This window comes from Myotis nattereri, assembly GCF_964212035.1.
Source record: "Myotis nattereri genome assembly, chromosome: 2".
Classification (NCBI taxonomy): Eukaryota; Metazoa; Chordata; class Mammalia; order Chiroptera; family Vespertilionidae; genus Myotis; species Myotis nattereri.
The window spans coordinates 147,325,225-147,344,141 of NC_138076.1; the positions used below are offsets into that span (position 1 = coordinate 147,325,225).

An 18,917-nucleotide genomic window follows, 5' to 3' on the forward strand; every position below is an offset into this window, starting at 1 on the left:
GAGAATAGAGCAAGAGAGGAAACAGACACAAAGGGAGTTCACACAGAGATGCTGGTGCAGCACAGCTGTGGTGGAGGAGGAGAGAAGGTGGGACTTGATGTGGAAGAAAGAAAAATCCAACCGGCAAACCACCAGCACCAAGGGGAAATGCAGGCCGTCAAAAAAATAGTAACATTTTATATTTATGGGTACATTATAGACAAGCCACATGCATTTGATCGGTTATCCCAAGTACTACACACAATACTGGAGTAATGAATTGTGTATGACCGTGACATACTAGTCAAAGAGTTGTTTATTGTCACAGAAAGGCTCAGACTTGGTTGACGACCACAGATGGCTTAACTGATCAGACTAAACTGACTAGTAGCTGTTCAGGGACAGCGAAAATGTCCCTAACTCTCCTGTTCACAGCCTTGACTTCGGTAGCACATCTCTGAGTTCTAGAACAGAGCCTTGAGATGGGCCTTCACTCTTACTGCTGCTTACGGTATCAAGCAGCTTGATGGTTTCTGAGACCTTGACTTTGGAAAAGAAAAAGAGAGAGAAAAAAGGATGTATTTATTTATTTTATTAGTTTAAATTACTGTTAGGGTAAAAACCTTCCCGTTACATTTCCTGAAACATAACTCACTTCATGCGAATTGTTTTTCTTTTCTGGGCATGGACTTTGAGAATCCTACGTCTGTGTTCAGAACTAATTTGGGAACCACTGACCTGTGTTATCGGGGGAGTTTGTCTTAAAGCAAAGGAATTTATGATGTGTTATTGGCTACTTGCTGGGCCGATGGAAGATCTATCTCATTGACAAAAACAACAATTTAAGGAAATCATTGCCTCCTTCCCCTCTTATTTCTTTGCCACGAGGGATGGTTTTAGTAATTTTAAACTATAGGAAAAAGAGACTTTCAGATGAATACACAAATAGCAAGATCTGCACACAAATCTTTCCTGTGACAATTTGAAACAACAGATCTCTGGGCTACTGCATTCCGACCCTAGAGACCTATAACCAAATTGGCTGAGAAGTTGTTTTTCTCCCCGTTTCTAAAATTATTTCATGGGGATATCTCTTTCATTATCTTCATTTCTACAGTGAGATACAAATTCATAAGAAGAAATTTTTCTATCATATGAACAAGATCCTGCTCCATACATAAGATCCATATTGTACCACTATTATTAGTTTTACTGACTTAACTGCCATTAAAAAGAAAAAAAATTAAGTAGATATATTCTTCAAATGAAAAAAGTAATTAGACGCTTTAGTGCTGTAACAACCTATGAAAATATGTTTGAGAACGTATGTTTCTTTGAATCTTTACACTAATTTGGTTCTCTAAAGTAGAGTAACAGAGGTTTTTTGGGGGGGTGGGTGGGAGAAGGGTTAGCTTGATTTTGTAAAATAGAGGGACAAGAGCAAATGAATCAGGGCCCTGATTCCTCCTCTCTGGACATTGGCCTGGAGAGAAAGAAGCCTGTGTGGATAAAATGGGGTGAGCACTGAGAGCAGAGGGGGGTGCCTGACTGCTTTCTGATTGGCACCCTTGGGAAAATTATTGAGCAAGAAGTAGTGGTCCAACATGGGTCACCTCGGCCAGGTTCCAAAGGCAGAGCAGCATTTTCAGAGCTAAGCAGAGAGCCAGGCCAATGCTACCAGCCCTCCCAGGTCCGTTCTTGGGAGAACTTTGTTGACTTCTAACTCTTAGTTGTTTTGTGTGCTTTTCTTTCCTTTCTATTTCTGGTTTCCTTTCTTCTCACCATGAATTTGCTGTGAGACTTAACACAAGTCACTTAACTTCCCTGGATTTCATTTTCCGTATTTAACCCTTTGCAGTCGTATTAAATTTGGACATGGGTGTCGTACTGGTCGGAATTAATTTCCATTGAAAGAGCAGTGATACATAACATGCAAGATTATGAAGGATAAACAAGATTTATTAATTCTTTTTTGGAATTACGTCACTACTAGTAGAATCACTACAAACGTTATCACTTTCTACGTCAGAGTCAGTATTCAAGGTGCCAAAATAAAACTCTTCATCATTACTTTCAGATTCGCAGTACACTTCTTTCGTTAACTTTCTTTTTGCCATTTTGGAGTATTATTTTGAAATATCTTAACAAGCGAGAATGCCTAATTACAGTTAAACGTAATTTGTAAAGCTTTATTTGAAATTCTGCGAAGTATCTCCGAAGCTTGTCGATTTCTTCACTCTCAAAAGGTGACTGACTCGCCACGGTGTTTTGCATGGCGAGTGTGGAACGACCGCGTTTGTTTATATTGAGTTTTGATATCTCCGATTTGTCGGGGCAATGTTTTGGTTCGTGACAAGGTCGCTTAGACACTTAAGAGCTTTCAGAGAAATTATGAACTGATACATGAATGAATAGAGTTAAGATTCGTACGGTTCCTTGCTGTGGTGGCTGAGAGCAGACATAAGACCGGAACGGTAAAAAAGCTTTGGTGGCTGAGAGTAGACAAACGACCGCAAAGGGTTAAAAAGAAGTAGGGTTCTTCCACTAAGGTTTCTTTTCTGCCCTAAAACTGATTTTATTCCATGTTCATTGTTCTGCTTACCCTTATTCTTTTCTCTCACCTCCTCCCTCCACCCTGCTTTTTTCTTTTTGCTAATAGTAAGGTTTCTTTATTGCATGTCACTAACATTTTAAAAGTACTTTGTCACACTTTATACCAGGGGGTAGATCAGAGGTTTTTCTTATTCTGACTTTGTAGACAAAGATATCAAAGCTCAGAAAGGTTTTATGTAAAATGAAAAACAGTTGCTTTCCGACTTCATGTAAACTTAATCTAGCCTTTTCTTATGGAGCATGAAGCTATGTAACAACAGTGCTACTTAAGTAATTAGCAGAATGAACTTGAATATGGTATCCTTATGATTTAAAAGGAGATGTTTCAGATTACTTAGCAAATTCATTCTGGCTCCTAGAAGTTACTGCTTTATTTTCCAACATTTACAAAGTGCACGAGACCTAGAGAGCACATATTCTAGATATGCTAAATTAATTTGTAATTAATAATATTGTAATTAGGGACTTTCAAAAGACAATAAAGTTAAAAAAATGAAACCAAATATAATAGTCAATTGAGATAGACTATTCATGATTCTATTCAATTGATTAAGTGCTCTTGTTGTTTCTGGGGCAACCACATGTACCAGGTTTGGCTTTGGGTCTATGCATACGGAAGCCAAGTGTCTGGGTCATCAGAGTTAGACACAAATAGAATGAACTCAAGTCAACTGTAATCTATTAATCTTGCCTGTGCTGGCAGTAGTAATGTATCATTGTTGAAGTTGACCAAGCCCACCTGTGGTAGGTTTTCTTTTATAAGATGTCCATGCTAGTCACAAGGGCCCACGTACTTAAAGTTTAGCCCTCTGGAGTTCATCTTTGCAAGATTTGCTGAAGCCTTTTGGATACAAAGACCATGACATTCCATCAACTGTTTTCCTTCCCATTGGGGGGGAAAAAGTGTCTTTCCTAATATGTCTCAAGAAATTATAATTTTCAATGACCATGTTATGTACCCTCTCTGCCCACCAGTGAGTTAACCATATTTAATTGCTCAAATCCAGCCAAAAATCTCATTTTCTTAAACAGTATATTTATGAGTTGTCCATTTGTTTTCATTATTAGATAGGATTAAAAAATTGGATTTTGAGATTTGAGGGTTAAGGCCCACTAGACTGAATAAATGAACTCTTCAGGACAAAAGGGGGACCTTTTTGTGGCCACATGACCTTTGGTATTTTTAACCACAAGACTAATGAAGTTCAATTTTCAACTCCTTTCTGAAGTCTTCCTTAATTACCTGAGTCCACAGTCAACTTTCCTGTAGTATGTATTTTATACAAGGCTGTCTATAAAGGTTAATTTCATATTCTACCTGATTTGATGACAGCCTTCTAAGGTCAAGAATCTTACTGCCTGCCCAGAGCAAGGAGCTGAATCAATATTGACTGATTGATCACGTCCTCTTATTTCCAAAGACAGTTGGCGGTAGTGCTACAGTTGCTTCAGGTCTGGCATAACTATTCCAAGATGGTTGCCAGTCATTACATACCCAGATCGGGAGCAGCTGAAGAACACCCCTTCTTCATTACTTAGCAAATTTAAATCCATTGATTTCTCTGAGCACTTTCAAAAGCCATGCACAGTGCTTTTGGGCATACAAAAAGTGCCTACCTTTTATTAAACAATGCATAAGTCCTAGTCACAATGTTATGTACTTTATAAACATTATGATATTTAATTACTAGAGGCCCGGTGCACAAAAATTTGTGCACTTGGGGGGGGGGAGGGGGGTCCCTCATCCCGGCCTGTGCCCTCTCGCAGTCTGGGACCCCTCGGGAGATAACAACCTGCTGGCTAAGGCCTGCTCCTGGGTGGCAGAGGGCAGGCCCAATCCCTAGGTGCAGCCCCTGGTCGGGCTCAGAGCAGGGCCGATTGGGGAGTTGGGGCGTCATCCCCTGTCATGAACAGAGCAGGGCGATTGGGAGGTTGTGATGCCACCCTCAGTCACGCTCAGGGTAGAGCTGATTGGGGGGTTGGGGCACCGCCCCCGTCACACTCAAGGCAGGGTCGATGGGGAGGTTGCGGCGCCACTCCCTGTCACGCACAGAGCAGGGCCAATCAGGGGGTTGGGGCATTGCCCCCTGTCACTCACAGAGTAGGGCCCATAAGGGGGGTTGGGGCTCTGTACCCTGTCACGCACAGAGCAGGGCCAATCAGGGGGTTGGGGCGCTGCCCCCTGTCACGCACAGAGCAGGGCCCATCAGGGGGTTGGGGCGCCGCCACTGTCACACTCAGGGCAGGGCCGATGGGGAGGTTATGGCTCTACCCCGTCACACACAGAGCAGGGCCCGTGTGGGGGGACGGGGGTTGAGGCGCCGCACCCTGTCACACACAGAGCAGGGCTGATCAGGGGGTTGGGGCGCCGCACCTTGTCACACACAGAGCCGCAGGGCAATCAGGGCGGGGAGCTCCCCCCTTTCAGGCACAGAGCAGGGCTGATCAGGGGATTGGGGCGCCTTCCCCTGTCACTAACAGAGCAGGGTGGATAGGGAGGTTATGGCCCCACCCCTGCCACACACAGAGCTGCAGGGCGATCAGGGGGTTTGGGCGCTGCCCCCTGTCATGCTGATCCCAGTGCCGGGAGGCCTCGCGGCTCCACTGATCCCGGTGCTGGGAGGCATATTACCCTTTTACTATATAGGGTAGAGGCCTGGTGCACGGGTGGGTGCCGGCTGGTTTGCCCTGAAGGGTGTCGTGGATCAGGGTTGGGGTCCCCACTGGGGTGCCTGGCCAGCCTGGGTGAGGGGATGATGGCTGTTTGCAGCTGGTCACACAGCCTTCAGGGTGGGGGTCCCCACTGGGGCACCTGGCCAGTCTGGGTGAGGGGCTGAGGGCTGTTTTCAGGCTGGGGGTGACTGAAGCCCCCAACCGCTCCTTTTTTTCTTTTTTCTTTTTTCTTTTTAATTCTGGGCCAGCTTTAGCTTTGAGGCTTGGCTCCAGCTCTTAGGCCTCCGCTGCTGAAAGTAGGTTTCTGGCCTTTGCTTACAATGTTGCGATCCTGCTGGCTGAAGCCCGGCGGACTAAAGCAGGTTTCTGGGGTTTTGTTTAGCTTCTATATTTGTTACATAGTTGCTTAGAGTTGCAGCTCAGAGCCTGGCAGCGGCAGGCGGGGAACGTTGGAGTCCTCCGTCACTGAAGCAAGCAAGCCTCATGTTAGTTTCAAGCTCCCTGGCTGCTGGCCGCCATCTTGGCTGGCAGTTAATTTGCATATCTCACTGATTAGCCAATGGGAAGGGTAGCGGTCATATGCCAATTACCATGTTTCTCTTTTATTAGATAGGATTATAATCACATTAAAAAAGTGATATGACTATTCCCCTTTTACAGACGGGAAAGTGAGCCTAAGAGAGGTCAAGTTATTTGCTCATGCTTACATAAAAAAGTTTACACAAGAGAATTTAGTTCAACGTAGCATTTTGGTTCGAAATTTTGGGTTTTTAAACATAACTTTGCTTAAAAGTAGGTTGGTTTGGAGCTTGGGTTGGTCTAAAAGAGGAATAACACAAGAACATGAATGGCTGCATCATTTATTATCAATAAGAAAACTGTTGCTCACTGCTTCTTAAAAAAAATTTTTTTTAAATTGATTTCAGAGAGGAAGGGAGAGGGAGAGAGAGATAGAAACTTCAATGATGAGAGAGAGTCTATGATGGGCTGCCTCCTGTATGCTCCCTACTAGGGATCAAGTCCGCAACCTAGGCATGTGCCCTTGACCAGGGTTGAACCGTGACCTCCGGGTTCATAGGTCAAGGCTCAACTACTGAGTCATGCTGGCTGGGCTGCTCACTGCTTCTTTTTCAAAGTCCTCCTCCCGTTGGGTTCCAGATCCTGTACAATCTTACTGCTCTTACCACTGACTGGTTGTTTTCTTTTTCTTGCTATCCCCTTTTTAAGTTCTCATCCTCCAAACATACTAGTAGATGATTCTCAAGTGTCTGCCCTCACACCTTTTCTTTTTTTCTCTGTTTAGTGGTGTTTAAATTTTAGTGTGTATTACCATTGCTTTAGGAACCATAACAAATTCTGAGCCCCAGACCCCAACCCAGATTTAGTGAATCTGAGTTTCTTGGGGGAAGGATTTGGGAATCTGCATTTTAACTAAGCATCCCAGCCTGGCTCAGTTGTTGAGTGTCGACCTATGACCCAGGAGGTCACAATTCAATTCCGGGTCTCAGGGCACATATTTGATTGCGGGCTTGATCACCAGTGTGGGGCATGCAGGAGACAGCTGATCAATGATTCCCTCTCATCGTTGATGTTGCTATCTCTCTCTCCCTCTCTCTTCTTCTCTGAAATGAATAAAAATACATTTTTAAATAAGCAGCGCAGGTGGTTTTAATTTGGGCAGGGAAACACATTGGGAAGCACAGAGTCCATACCCTCTCTCACAGTCCTCATCTGCCCCAACACCTTCCACAATCACCTCTTTGTGAGATTCCCCATCTTTATCTCTAGAGCAGGCTCATCATGCTCCAGACTCACATTCTCTCTGTTATTGACATTTGCAGTTGGATGTCCTGCTGGCACCTGACACTTATTATATCCGGAACCAGACCTCCTCTTGTCTTCAAAATACCAATTGTTCCCCTTGAATTTCCTGTTTCTATTGACTGTGCCTTATCAGTGTCCTGGCATCTAATCTCAAAACCTTACTCAGAGTCACCCCTCACTTTCAGAGTTCTCTTTCAGTGCCTACATCCAATCAATTGATGAGTCCCTGACTCTCTTCCTCTGATGTGATGCTTCCATATATCCCCGTGGGTCTCAGCAACTGCCAACCCTGTAGACTTTAAAAAATGATGTCCTGGTCCCCACTGAGACCCATTAAATCAGAAGTTCTGGGAATAAGCCCTGGTGATTAGTTAATTTTAAAAACGCTCCAGGTGATTCCAATGTACATTCAAGGTGGGAAACTCTGAACTGGTCCTCACATAATCTAATATTGATAAGTTAACCATCCCCAGAGACAATGATTCACTCATTAATTAGGAGAGGTGATTAGTTAATGGATTTTATTTATTTATTTATTTTTGTTAATCCTCACCTGAGGATATCCTTTCCATTGATTTTTAGAGAGAGTGGAAAGAAGAGGGAGGAAGACAGAGAAAGAGAGAGAAACATGGATGTTAGAAAGAAACATCATTTGGTTGCCTCCCACATCCCGACCAGGGCCAGAGATCAAACCTGCAACCCAGGTACATGCCCTTGACTGGGAATCGAACTAGCGACCCTTTGGTACTCAGATTAACACTCTCACCACTAAGCCAGGAGGCCAGGGATAGTTAATGGATTTTAACAGTTATCCAGAAGAGACAATAAGAACCTGGACTAGGTGGTGATAAAATAAACAAATGGAAAGACAATGTGGGATGACTAGCTTTAGGACTTTGAAATTGGCTGATACAGAGGGCAGGAGAGAAAGAATGACAGACATAGTAATCACACGTTTGGATAATCAGAAAGCAGGAAAGGCAGGAGGAAAGCTCACCTGGAGATATATATATATTTTTAAAAATACGTATTTTAATATATTTTTGATTACAGGTTCCTGAGCTCAATTCCAAGTTTCTGATTCACTAGGTTGGGGTGGGGCACATAATTTACCGTCCTAACAGCTCACAGGTGGTGACAAGGCTGCTGGTCCAGGGACCATTTTTGAGATTTACTGGCCTATCTAGCAGGCAAAGACAAAAGAGGTCTGAACTAGGAATATTGATTTGGGGGGCTCATCCATGTAGCAGAAATCGTTCAAATTTTGGGTTTCCTGCTCAAATAACTGCAATTATCTGCTGACTGGTCTACAGCCTCCTCATGGGTTTCTTTGCTTCCATATTTCCCCAATATATTTTGCATACAGAAATCAGAACATTTTTTAAAAATCGTAAATTGTATTGTTTTAATAAGTTGCATACAACCAACCAGTGGCTTCCCATTGCTCTTATTTGAATCCTATACATTGTCTGATTGTTCTGGGCTTCTTCTCCAGCCCCTCCCATGTCCCTGTCCCTCCCTCTCACGCTGCTTCAGCCACACGGATCTCCTTTCAGATCCACAAACATGCCACGTTCTTTCCCATCTCAGGGACTTTGCTCACAGTGTTCCCGCCAGAACCACTCCACCCCTGCTCGTAGGACCACCAACTCGTCCTCATCCTCCTGATCTCAGTTTAGATGTCAGCTTCGTAGAGAGACTTTCTCTCCTGGCATCCCTTGCTAATTATTCTCTACCTACCCGTGTTTGTGTTCTTCATCATTCTTGTCAAAATCAAACATCATATGTGCGTGTCTCCTTGCTTATTATCTGTCTCCCCCACTAGACGGTAAGCTCCCCCAGGGTGGGCATTTCTTGAATGAATGAATTAACCATAGTTAAGTCCTATTCCCTCTTTTTTTTTTTTTTTTAAAAAAATATTTTAATTGATTTCAGAGAGGACGGGAGAGGGAGAGAGAGATAGAAACATTAATGATGAGAGCGAATCATTGATCAGCTGCTTCCTGCATGCCCCACACTGTGGATTGAGCCACAACCCAGGCATGTGCCCTTGACCAGAATTGAACCTGGGACCCTTCAGTCCACAGGCTGATGCTCTATCCACTGAGCCAATCCAGCTAGGGCGAGTCCTACTCACTCTTATGTTCCCAGTGGCTCAATAAATACATGTTGAATGAATTAACTGAAAAGTACTCAGAAAGGATACAATAAAACTAAGTGCAGAAATTAGGGGAATGTCTACATTTTATAAGAGCTGGGAGTGAAGAAGAAAGGAACGCTAAAGGGAAAAAGAAGAGGAGGCAGAGAGGTAGGACACTTTCAGAATAGTGCCCTAATTATCATAACAAAAATGTGTATATATTACAAAATTTATATACATACACACATGCATACATATAAATACATACATATTCATGCACACACATACACACATACACACATGCATACACAAACACAGATATCTAAATGCCTGTATTCTGTATAGATAGGCTTTTGGAAGAGAAGCAAAACAATTTCCATGACATAACACTAGAGAAAAAAATAATTTCAAAGAAGCAGCATTCATAATCAATTACCAGATCTATGATGACTAGAGATTGAGCATTGCCAAAGCCCAGGGGCAGGAAGGTTATTCATGGGCATGAAGGTGTTTTCATTTTACGAACACAATCCAGTATGTAAATTACAGTTTACTAAAGTTCTTTCATCATCCTTTCAGTTAATCCTCAGGAAAAAAATCTCAAAAGACAGGCAGGACAGCTCTCACCATTTTCAGCAACATGATGAGGAGTAGAAGTAGCAAGCATAGATTGTGCTTTCAGGAAGTTTGGTGGTATCTTTCCTTACAAATTTCATCTGCAACCACAGATACCTACTATTTATATAAAGATTCTTCAAGGCCAACCATAATATGAGCAAACAGGGCCAGGGAACAATAGTAACTCAGAAACTGACCTCCCTAGAGCTTCTCATGTTCCCTTCTTAAATCAAGCACTTGATTCCAAAAGCATTAGAATCTGGGAATATTGTTAAATACTGCTTGGAAATAAAAAACGTAGACTGTTTAAAATGGCAACGGCTCATTTTCCCTCTGGTTTAATCAGACTACCACCCTAAGTCTAATGGAACTGGTAGCTGTCAGCATTGGTGACAGCTCCCAACATCTGCACCTCACTCTAATGGACCAAGCGTAGAATCCTGTATGTGTCCAAATAGCAATCGTTAACATAACGGCCCTCATGGAACTGAATAACTGAACTGGGTGGATGCTGTTGGAGAGAAATGCAACTATTGCCCAGGATGTTAAAATTGGGTGAAGAACTGTCTGCATTTGTTGTCTGTATCTATTAAAGCTCACAGTTGGAAATAGCTTTTCCTTCACATCCTGGATACCTGGGATTACTGCAAAATCAAGCTCATGAACTAGGAAAAGAGGAAGTTACAAGCTTCTTTAAAGTGTTTTCATTTTACTAATACAACCAAATACGTAAATTAGTTTATCAAAGTCCTTTCATCAGCACTTCATCTGGTCCTCAGAAACATCTCAAGACACAGGCAGGAAGCAGCAGCTCTCAGCATTATCCCCCAAGGCCCATGGAGGTCAAGTGGATGATTAGTTGGTAAGTGGAGGAGTCAGGACAGCACAGGAGTCCGGGGCTTCTGCCTCTACACAGTAGCAGCCTCCACACTCAAGTCAGATATGGCTTTTTTTTTTTTTTATTAAGTTCTCCGTCTCACATCGCACCACCAGGACATTTGACCTGTGCATATCCGGTCACCTTGTAGATTTATAAAAAATAAATAAATGAGACCTGAATGTGCCCAAACTTGTGGCACAGGTAGTAAGTATTCCAGAAAGTCAGGAGAGGGAGAAAGAGACAATGAACTGTGGTGGTTCTTCTTCTTCTTTATTCTGGCTTTTATTCTATTTGCTCCAGGTAGTCATTCTCTCTAGGGTTACAATGCATTTTTTTTTTTAAGTATTAAGGCAGTGAATGCCTCTAGGGCTTTACTGATTCTTGGAAGATTTTATTTTACTTTATTATTATTTTTAAAAATATATCTTTGTTGATTTCAGAGAGGAAGGGAGAGGGACAGAGAGATAGAAACATCAATAATGAGAGAGAATCATTGGTTGGCTGCCTCCTGCACACTCCTTACTGGGGATCGAGCCTGCCACCCAGGCATGTGCCCCTGACCAGAATGGAACCACGAACCCTTCAGTCCACAGGCCGACGCTCTATCCACTGAGCAAAACTGGCCAGGGCTACTTCATTATTTTTTTAAAGACTCAAAAACAAATTTTATTTTCTCCCTTTTTATTGAATTTATTGGGTGATACTGATTAACAAAATTATACAGGTTTCAGGTGCAGAATTTTACAACACATCATCTGTACACTGCATTGTGTGTTCACCAGCCCAAGTCAAGCCTCTGTCCATTACCATTTATCTGTCTGTACCCTCCTCCACCTTGCTTAATGCCCCTTCCCCCGGCAATCATCACACTGTTGTCTGTGTCCATAGGTTTTTATATGATGGCACTGTTGATAAGTTCCAGTGATGAATGAGGAATGAACCATGGCTGTCTACAGCGTTTAAAACATAGTTAAATAAATTAAACTAGGGATATGATATACAGGGTGGGGCAAAAGTAGGTTTACAGTTGTGAGTAGGCAAAACACAGAGTTTATTGTATCATTATTTGTTAATGATTGTATTATTTTCCATATGAACATAATGTAAACTTACTTTCACCCCACCCTGTATTGGGAAATGAACAGTAAGGGGAAGAGTGGTAACTTGGATTTATTAACTGTGATTTTTAAAAAGTGAGTTTTGGGGTGAGAGTTTTATCTAATAAATAAAGAGATAAAGCACAGAGATGAGCAGCATAAACTAAATGAAAGAATACTTTCAGAACAATGCCTTAATTGTCATAACAAAAGTACATATTCACACACACACACACACACACACAATGACAGCTATCTAAATGTCTGTATCTAGCTGTATGTTTGGTCATTTGTTAGTTCAGTTAGAATCCTCTATGAAATACGCTGCTTAATTATATGCACAGATATGGAACAACATTAATTAAGATTTTGTACCTGATGAGCAATGTTAAATTGATGAAATTCTACACCTGGAAATTCTGATGACACTCTTCTCATAGCCAATATGTAATGCTTGTGAATGAATAACCTGAATATACAATCCCTACCTCCTAGGTAGATAGCTCTTGGTTGCTTTCTCTCTCATGCCTTCTTTTTCATTCCCTCACATATACACATAGACAGACACACTATTATTACAAAACTCAGTTTCAACAACACTTTAAAGTGTTCCACTGTGTAACCTTAGCTGGTTTGGCTAATGGATAGAGCATCAGCCTGCGGACTGAAGGGGTCCCAGGTTTGATTCCGGTCAAGGGCACATGCCTGGGTTGCCGGTTCGATCCCCAGTGGGGGGCGTGCAGGAGGCAGCTGATCAATGATTCTCTCTCATCATTGATGTTTCTATCTCTCTCTCCCTCTCTGAAATCAATAAAAATATATCTATAATAATAAAAGCATAATATGCTAATTAGACTGGACATCCTTCCAGACAAAGCTGGGGCTGCCAAGGATGCCCAGGCTGCGGGGGAAGACCGGGTCCCTGGTACCGGAGGGAAGCCTGGGTCCTGGGTGCCAGAAGAAAGCCGGTGCCGGCAGCTAGGGGAAGGAAGGCCCTCGTTTGCATGAATTTCGTGCATTGGGCCTCTAGTATATATATAAAAATAAAGTGTTCCACTGTGTAAACTACTGTGCTAGGCACTGTCGAGGGAAAGAAAAGCACAGATTAAATATGCAATTTCTAAACTTCTTTCTATTTTCTGAGTCTGGCTCTGAGAGTGAGTTTGGATCTTAGCTCTGGCACATTCTGACTTCATTGTCTTGGTAAGTTCCTTATTTCTCTGTACTTTAGTTTTGTAAAAAAAAATTGTGAACTGGCCTGGCCAGTGTGACTCAGTGGTTGAGTGTTGACCTATGAACTCGGAGGTCATGATTCAATTCCCGGTGACGGCACATACCCGGGCTGTGGGCTTGATCCCCAGCATGGGGCATGCAGGAGGCAGCCGATCAATGATTCTTTCTCATCATTGATGTTTCTATCTCTCCCTCTCCCTTCTTCTCTGAAATCAATAAAAATATATTTTCAAAAAATCTGTGAACTGGCAATAATACCTAACTTTATGGGGTTAGTAAGAGGATTCAATGCGATAGTATGGGTAAAATATTTTGCACAATGTAAACTATTATTGTTGTCATTAGAATTATATTATTTTGAGGATTTTATATTCTAGAAGAGAACATAGACTTAAACATAGGCAAATCTAATAGAAACAATTAACAACGTAACAAAGGCAACCCATAAATTTAGCCTGGGGAATAAAGTCATAAACCAAGCAGCGCTGATCATTTTTCCAGGTTCTATAAATACTATCCCCTTTTGCCACTAAATAAATAATGATGTCTTCAAAACACGTTAGATGCAACACAGAATTATATATGGGAAAGTGGTCTTTAAATCCAGCAAGTTGGCCAGCTCAGCAGAGGGAACTCAAGAACAGAATGAGAAAATGGAATGAACAGTCTTAAAAAGGTGTCCTCTATTTCTGAAATTCTGATTCCATGGTCAAGATACTTGATGGAGTTTCCGGAGATACAAAAAAAGACAATTCAGAAAAACAGCATTTTCAAATAGTAGTTCCCTCCCTCTCTTCCTGATTTTTCTCAATTGTCTTTTGAAAAACTGGCCTTGGAAGAGAATGAACATTCACCTCATGAAGAAAGGAGTTATTTTGAGTAAGTTGGGTCATTGAGGGAGGAATTCTATTAAATAAAGTCCTCAGGGAGGTGAATTATTGTTGATTCAGTTTGTGGTATTAAGTTGGGGTGTCCTTCTTCCATTACATATTATAAGGAAATTAAAGAGAAAAGGATAGGAAATGAATGCCTTAAAAAATATGAGGATAAAGAGAACTAAGTATTGTATATTAATTATGGTGAGGGTGGGAGGATAAGGATGTAAATAAGAAAATAACCCTGATGTTTGAAATTTACTAAAATTAATCTTTAAAAATATTGGCTAATGTCAACTAATCTGTTACTTTTATCTAAGGCAGCTAACTTCTATAAGAAGCTCCTTTTACACAATTTTCTTTTTTTATTAGTTCATTCTTTCATTCATCAAAAATTTATTATGTATTGCATACCAGCTGTGATGAAGACAGACATGATGCCAACCTTGATGAAGGTTAAATGTTAGTCACAAGAAGGGCCAGAGATAGCCCTCGCTGGTTTGGCTCAGTGGATAGAACATTGGCCGTGGACTGAAGGTTGCAGGTTTGATTCCAGTGAAGGGAACGAACCTCGGTTGCAGGTGCATGCAGGAGGCAACCAATCGATGTGTCTCTCTCACAATGATGTTTCTCTGTATCACCCCCTCCCTTCCACTCTCTCTCTAAAAAAAAAACAAAAAAAAACACACAATGGAAAAATATCTTCAGGTGAGGATTAACAAAAACAAACAAACAAACAAACAAAAAATGGCCAGAGATAAAAGAAAAAAAAAAAGAGGCTCCTGGATAACCCACAGTGAAAATCCATTCATTGAATGAGTAAAACCTACTGTACAGTCCAGTGATCTAAGCTTCCCCAGCAAACTCCTCCATAACAATGTAGGTACATTCAGCTGATTTATGTATTAAAACAATAGCATTTGTTAAAAATATAATGCTACCAAAGTAAATATAAACTAAAGGGTAGAAATTTGAATATTATCCTGTTGGGGGAAAAAGAGATTGATGTAATGTCATTTGATTGTGATGGAACATTCTTTCCACCTCCCAAAGTGGATTGTGTGGTGCATCAACAATTTAAATTACTCCCCAAATGGGACCCTGACTTTCAGGATTTATAAAAAACAAGTATTTTAAAAAGAGGTCATTGCCTAAACAATTCCTTTAATCAGAAATCAGAGGATTTACTCAACGGATGGTGCCAAACTTTCTTCATGAAGACTACCATGGTACTTCACTTCCTTAGTCCCCATCACTCAAAAGGGTAAGAGGATCAAATTAATTTTTAAATGCAGATTTTTGGTTTATACAGTTCTTTTTCATCTTCTGGAAATTGATTACGAGACTTAATCAAGATTTCTCTGTGTATCATTAGCCAATTTAGCTTCCTCGTTTTTAATTTAATCCCCTCCCCCCCCCCCCCCGCCCCCGAGTGAGTTTGGGAGAACATGGTTCTAAGTCTATGGTGGATTTCATGCTTTTCTGTTCAAGCCTTGAGGGAAGCTAAATTTAAAAGTAGGAAAATAGTAATTAAAAGTGATGAGGACAAAAAGCTTTGGTGCTATGAAATGTGGACTCCCTGACCCAAACCGAACCAAGCAGCAGTTTTTGGTTTTGATTATAGCTTTTCTTACTATTTTAATAAACATGAACCAGCATTCAAACTTTTAATATCCTGCTGCTTAACTATTTCCAAAGAGCCATCCAGCTCTTTTAAACGGCCTTTTGTTTTAAAATTTTAATTTGTTTGGCCCAGTCTCACCTTAGAATGCCGTAGCCTCATGGTAAACTCTTTTATAAGTTGATTTCCAGAATCACAAGCAATTCTTCTATTTCCCCCTCCCAACTAAGTGCTTCCTCATGTGCCAAAATTGTTGGTGCTGACAGCTTTCCTGCCTTGTTTTATCTGGTTCCCACAGTAAGTCTGAGAGACAAACACAGGAATGTGTCCAGCGTTGACTGGACGCACCGTGGCCACAGTGATACTTACAGCTCCTCTAGGAAGCGGAGACTGTGCAGAGGGCTCGGGGGCAGCTGGCTGATGTTGTTCATGCTGAGGTCCCTGGAGAGGAAAACAGACAGCGTGTGAGGAGCGGCGTCTGCCACCGCAAGGGAATCCAGCTGTTCAGTTCACACATCTTCAAGCAGTAGAGCCAAATGAACTCATTCTTTTGCTTGACAAATACATCGCGATTGTGCACCTTAAACATATTTCTATCCTACCCTTCCCCACTCCCCACCACCAGGGGCTCTCTATCAAGTTAGAGACCCTAGGAGGAGCTTATATGGATTCAAAACGATTTAGACCATTCATGGGCATGGTTGTAATTCTTCAGGTTTAAGACTACGTGATTAGGACGGCAAGGAAAGGCATAACTCAGTGCTAGACATAACTCAACGCCGTGTCTTGCTTTACATTTTGTGACAAAGAGAAATGTCTTCACCATGCAACGCTGGAAGTCCTGCCTCTCTGGGGCTATAAGCACCTTGTAAAAACAAATGTTTTGATTCAAAGAAACTTAAAAAAACAAAACAAAACCAAACAAGACAAAAAGCCTATTCCCTCCTTCTAACATGTTCCTTTTACAGGTTCTCGGATTGCATTAAATAAGTGAAATGAACCATAAAACAAGGGTGTAATGCGATCCTGCTCTGTAGCACACTTCCTGCTGGGCCTGCACAGTAGTTCCTGGCACAGGAAACAACAAGCCACTTTGGGCAGAACTCAATCAATTTTTGTTTTAAGAGAAACTCCATGTAATTAGATTTTATTCTGTTTTATTTTTCTGGTTAAAACATTTTTTTTTTTTTACTGTGTCCCACATAATCCTACAGCATCACTGGTATATGCCATCCATATCTCAGCTCCCCAAAGACGGCTAGACAGATTCTAATCAAGACCAACTAAGACTTTATGTAACAGACAGCTGAAGGTTGACTTCAAAAAACACTCGTTGCTCACACCCGAAGATTCCAATCTAATGCCATTGAAATCTCAGACCAGATCTACATGCTTAAAGTTTATCTTGCAATACACAATGAGCTTCATATTTATTCTTTCCATATTGATTTCATCGGCATAGAACATTGTATTAGGTGTACAACATAATTTGATATATGTACATATTGTGAAGTGATTACCACAACAAGTTAGGTTAGCATCCATCACCATTCATATTGACAAAACTTGTTTTCTCGTGACAAGACCTTGAAAGATTTATCTCACAGCAACTTTCGAATCCACAATACAGTATTGTTAATAAGAGTCACTATGCTGTACATTACATTCCCAGGAATTATTTATCTTATAACTGGAAGTTTATGTCTTTTGCCAACCTTCACCCATTTCACCCATTAGCTTTATTGAAAAAAAACCCTGGATTTTTCTGTTATTAAAGGGGCCACATCCATTGCACACAACCAGCTGATTTCATTGAGGCTAAGAACTGAGGAATCATTCATTTTCTGACTTTAAAAAGTCACTAGTGGGAGCACTTTAGATCTTGCTTCCCAGCCATTGTCCTCAGATTTGGGCCAAATGAACTCTTATAAAAATAAAAGTCACCAATGTGTACAAGGAAGATAAAAGACTCTGCTAAATGTTTTAGACTAGAGTGTGGTAAAAAAGCAGAATTGTTAATTTTAATGTTTGGTGAACAATAATATAGCTGAGTTAAATGCGATGTTCTCAACTTAAAACTAAACCATGCCAAAAATCTGCATTTTTCTGGCATTATCTAGATAAGAGAGCCAAATAACTGATTAACATTTTCAGTTTTTTGTGTGTGCAGATAGTTCTCTGAAGTAGTAAAGTTGTTTAGTTCCCTGAACAGACATGGATTCAATTAATTAATGCAGTTTCTGGATTCCTCATAGGGACTATGGGATCTCTTCAAAGACTTGCTATTTCTCAGGGATATTCACTTGTTTGCTAACTGCTATCCCACTTACTTCCTGAAGAGGATCAAGGTGGTTTGCTTGTGGAGCATGTTGATTGGCCACCTAGATTGAACCAGTCTCAGCATCAAGACAGCTGGCGTGGAGAGTGTTGACTTTCCTCTCCCCTGAATATTCCTGAGTAATGTGCAAATCAGTTTGGGACAAGCATTAATCTTGTCTACGTGCAGAAAGCTCTAAGCAGAACAAGGAAATTTACACATTAAGGAGATTCATAAGCATTCCGCATTATTTATTACCGGATTTCAGGTACCTGGAAGAGAAGCTTATATAAGCCTTCCCTCTCAGGGTCCCCACTGGAGCACGTTGAGGGTGGAGCAGCAGAAAGAGTGCAGGCGTTGTCAGGGTAGAGTGTCAGGTTCAGTGTCTCGGGTTTGAATTCAGACCTCTCCGTTCACTAGCTGTATGATCTTGGAAAATTAACCTCCCTGTGCAGGCTTCCTCATATTTAAAAAAGGTGTCTCTACATTAATAGTTTGAAACCCTATGATTAGCTGTTTGCAATGAGGAGTGACTTAATTTTCTTCTTAAAAGGGAGAGTACCTCCCTTTCCAACAGGAATTAAGAACTTCTCCGTGTTACCTGCCATGTGGTTCCTCTTAGAAAATGAGCTAGTATTGCTAAACCAAAACCTTATCACCTGTTTTTGATAAGGTTTCAAATAAAAGAGTTTGATAAGGTTTTTGATAAAAGAGTTTCCAGCAATGCATATAAGCCTAAAGCAGAAATAATTTTTTAAAATGACAATCTAATGTAAAATGAAATAGGCCTTTAAAATATAAATTCAAAGTGGGTAAGGTAAAATGTAATTTGTTTTTATTCACTTTTTCCTTCTCTGTGAGCAAAGGACCAAGTTTTTAAAATTTCTAACTTGCTGTGGACTTATATTGTTATAAAATATAATAAAAATTAATTATAAAAAAGTAAAATAAAAACACAAAGATATACAAAATAGAAGCCTCAATATTTTGTTACGTAATTCAATAGAGATTATTTAATTACTATAAAAGTTCCTAAACCTTTACTCT

General features: G+C 41.0%; 1 protein-coding gene across 3 annotated transcripts in view; it reads right to left on the bottom strand.

The window, feature by feature from the left end:
- LGR5 (leucine rich repeat containing G protein-coupled receptor 5) overlaps window positions 1–18,917 on the bottom strand; it is a gene marked incomplete at its 5' end in the record, with an annotated part of 146,885 nt that overhangs the window by 69,155 nt on the left and 58,813 nt on the right. For all 3 annotated transcript variants that reach the window (XM_081083292.1, XM_081083291.1, XM_081083290.1), the window contains one exon: window positions 15,923–15,994. In XM_081083292.1, coding sequence (XP_080939418.1) covers window positions 15,923–15,994 — 72 coding nt within the window. The remainder of the gene's footprint in view (window positions 1–15,922; window positions 15,995–18,917) is intronic.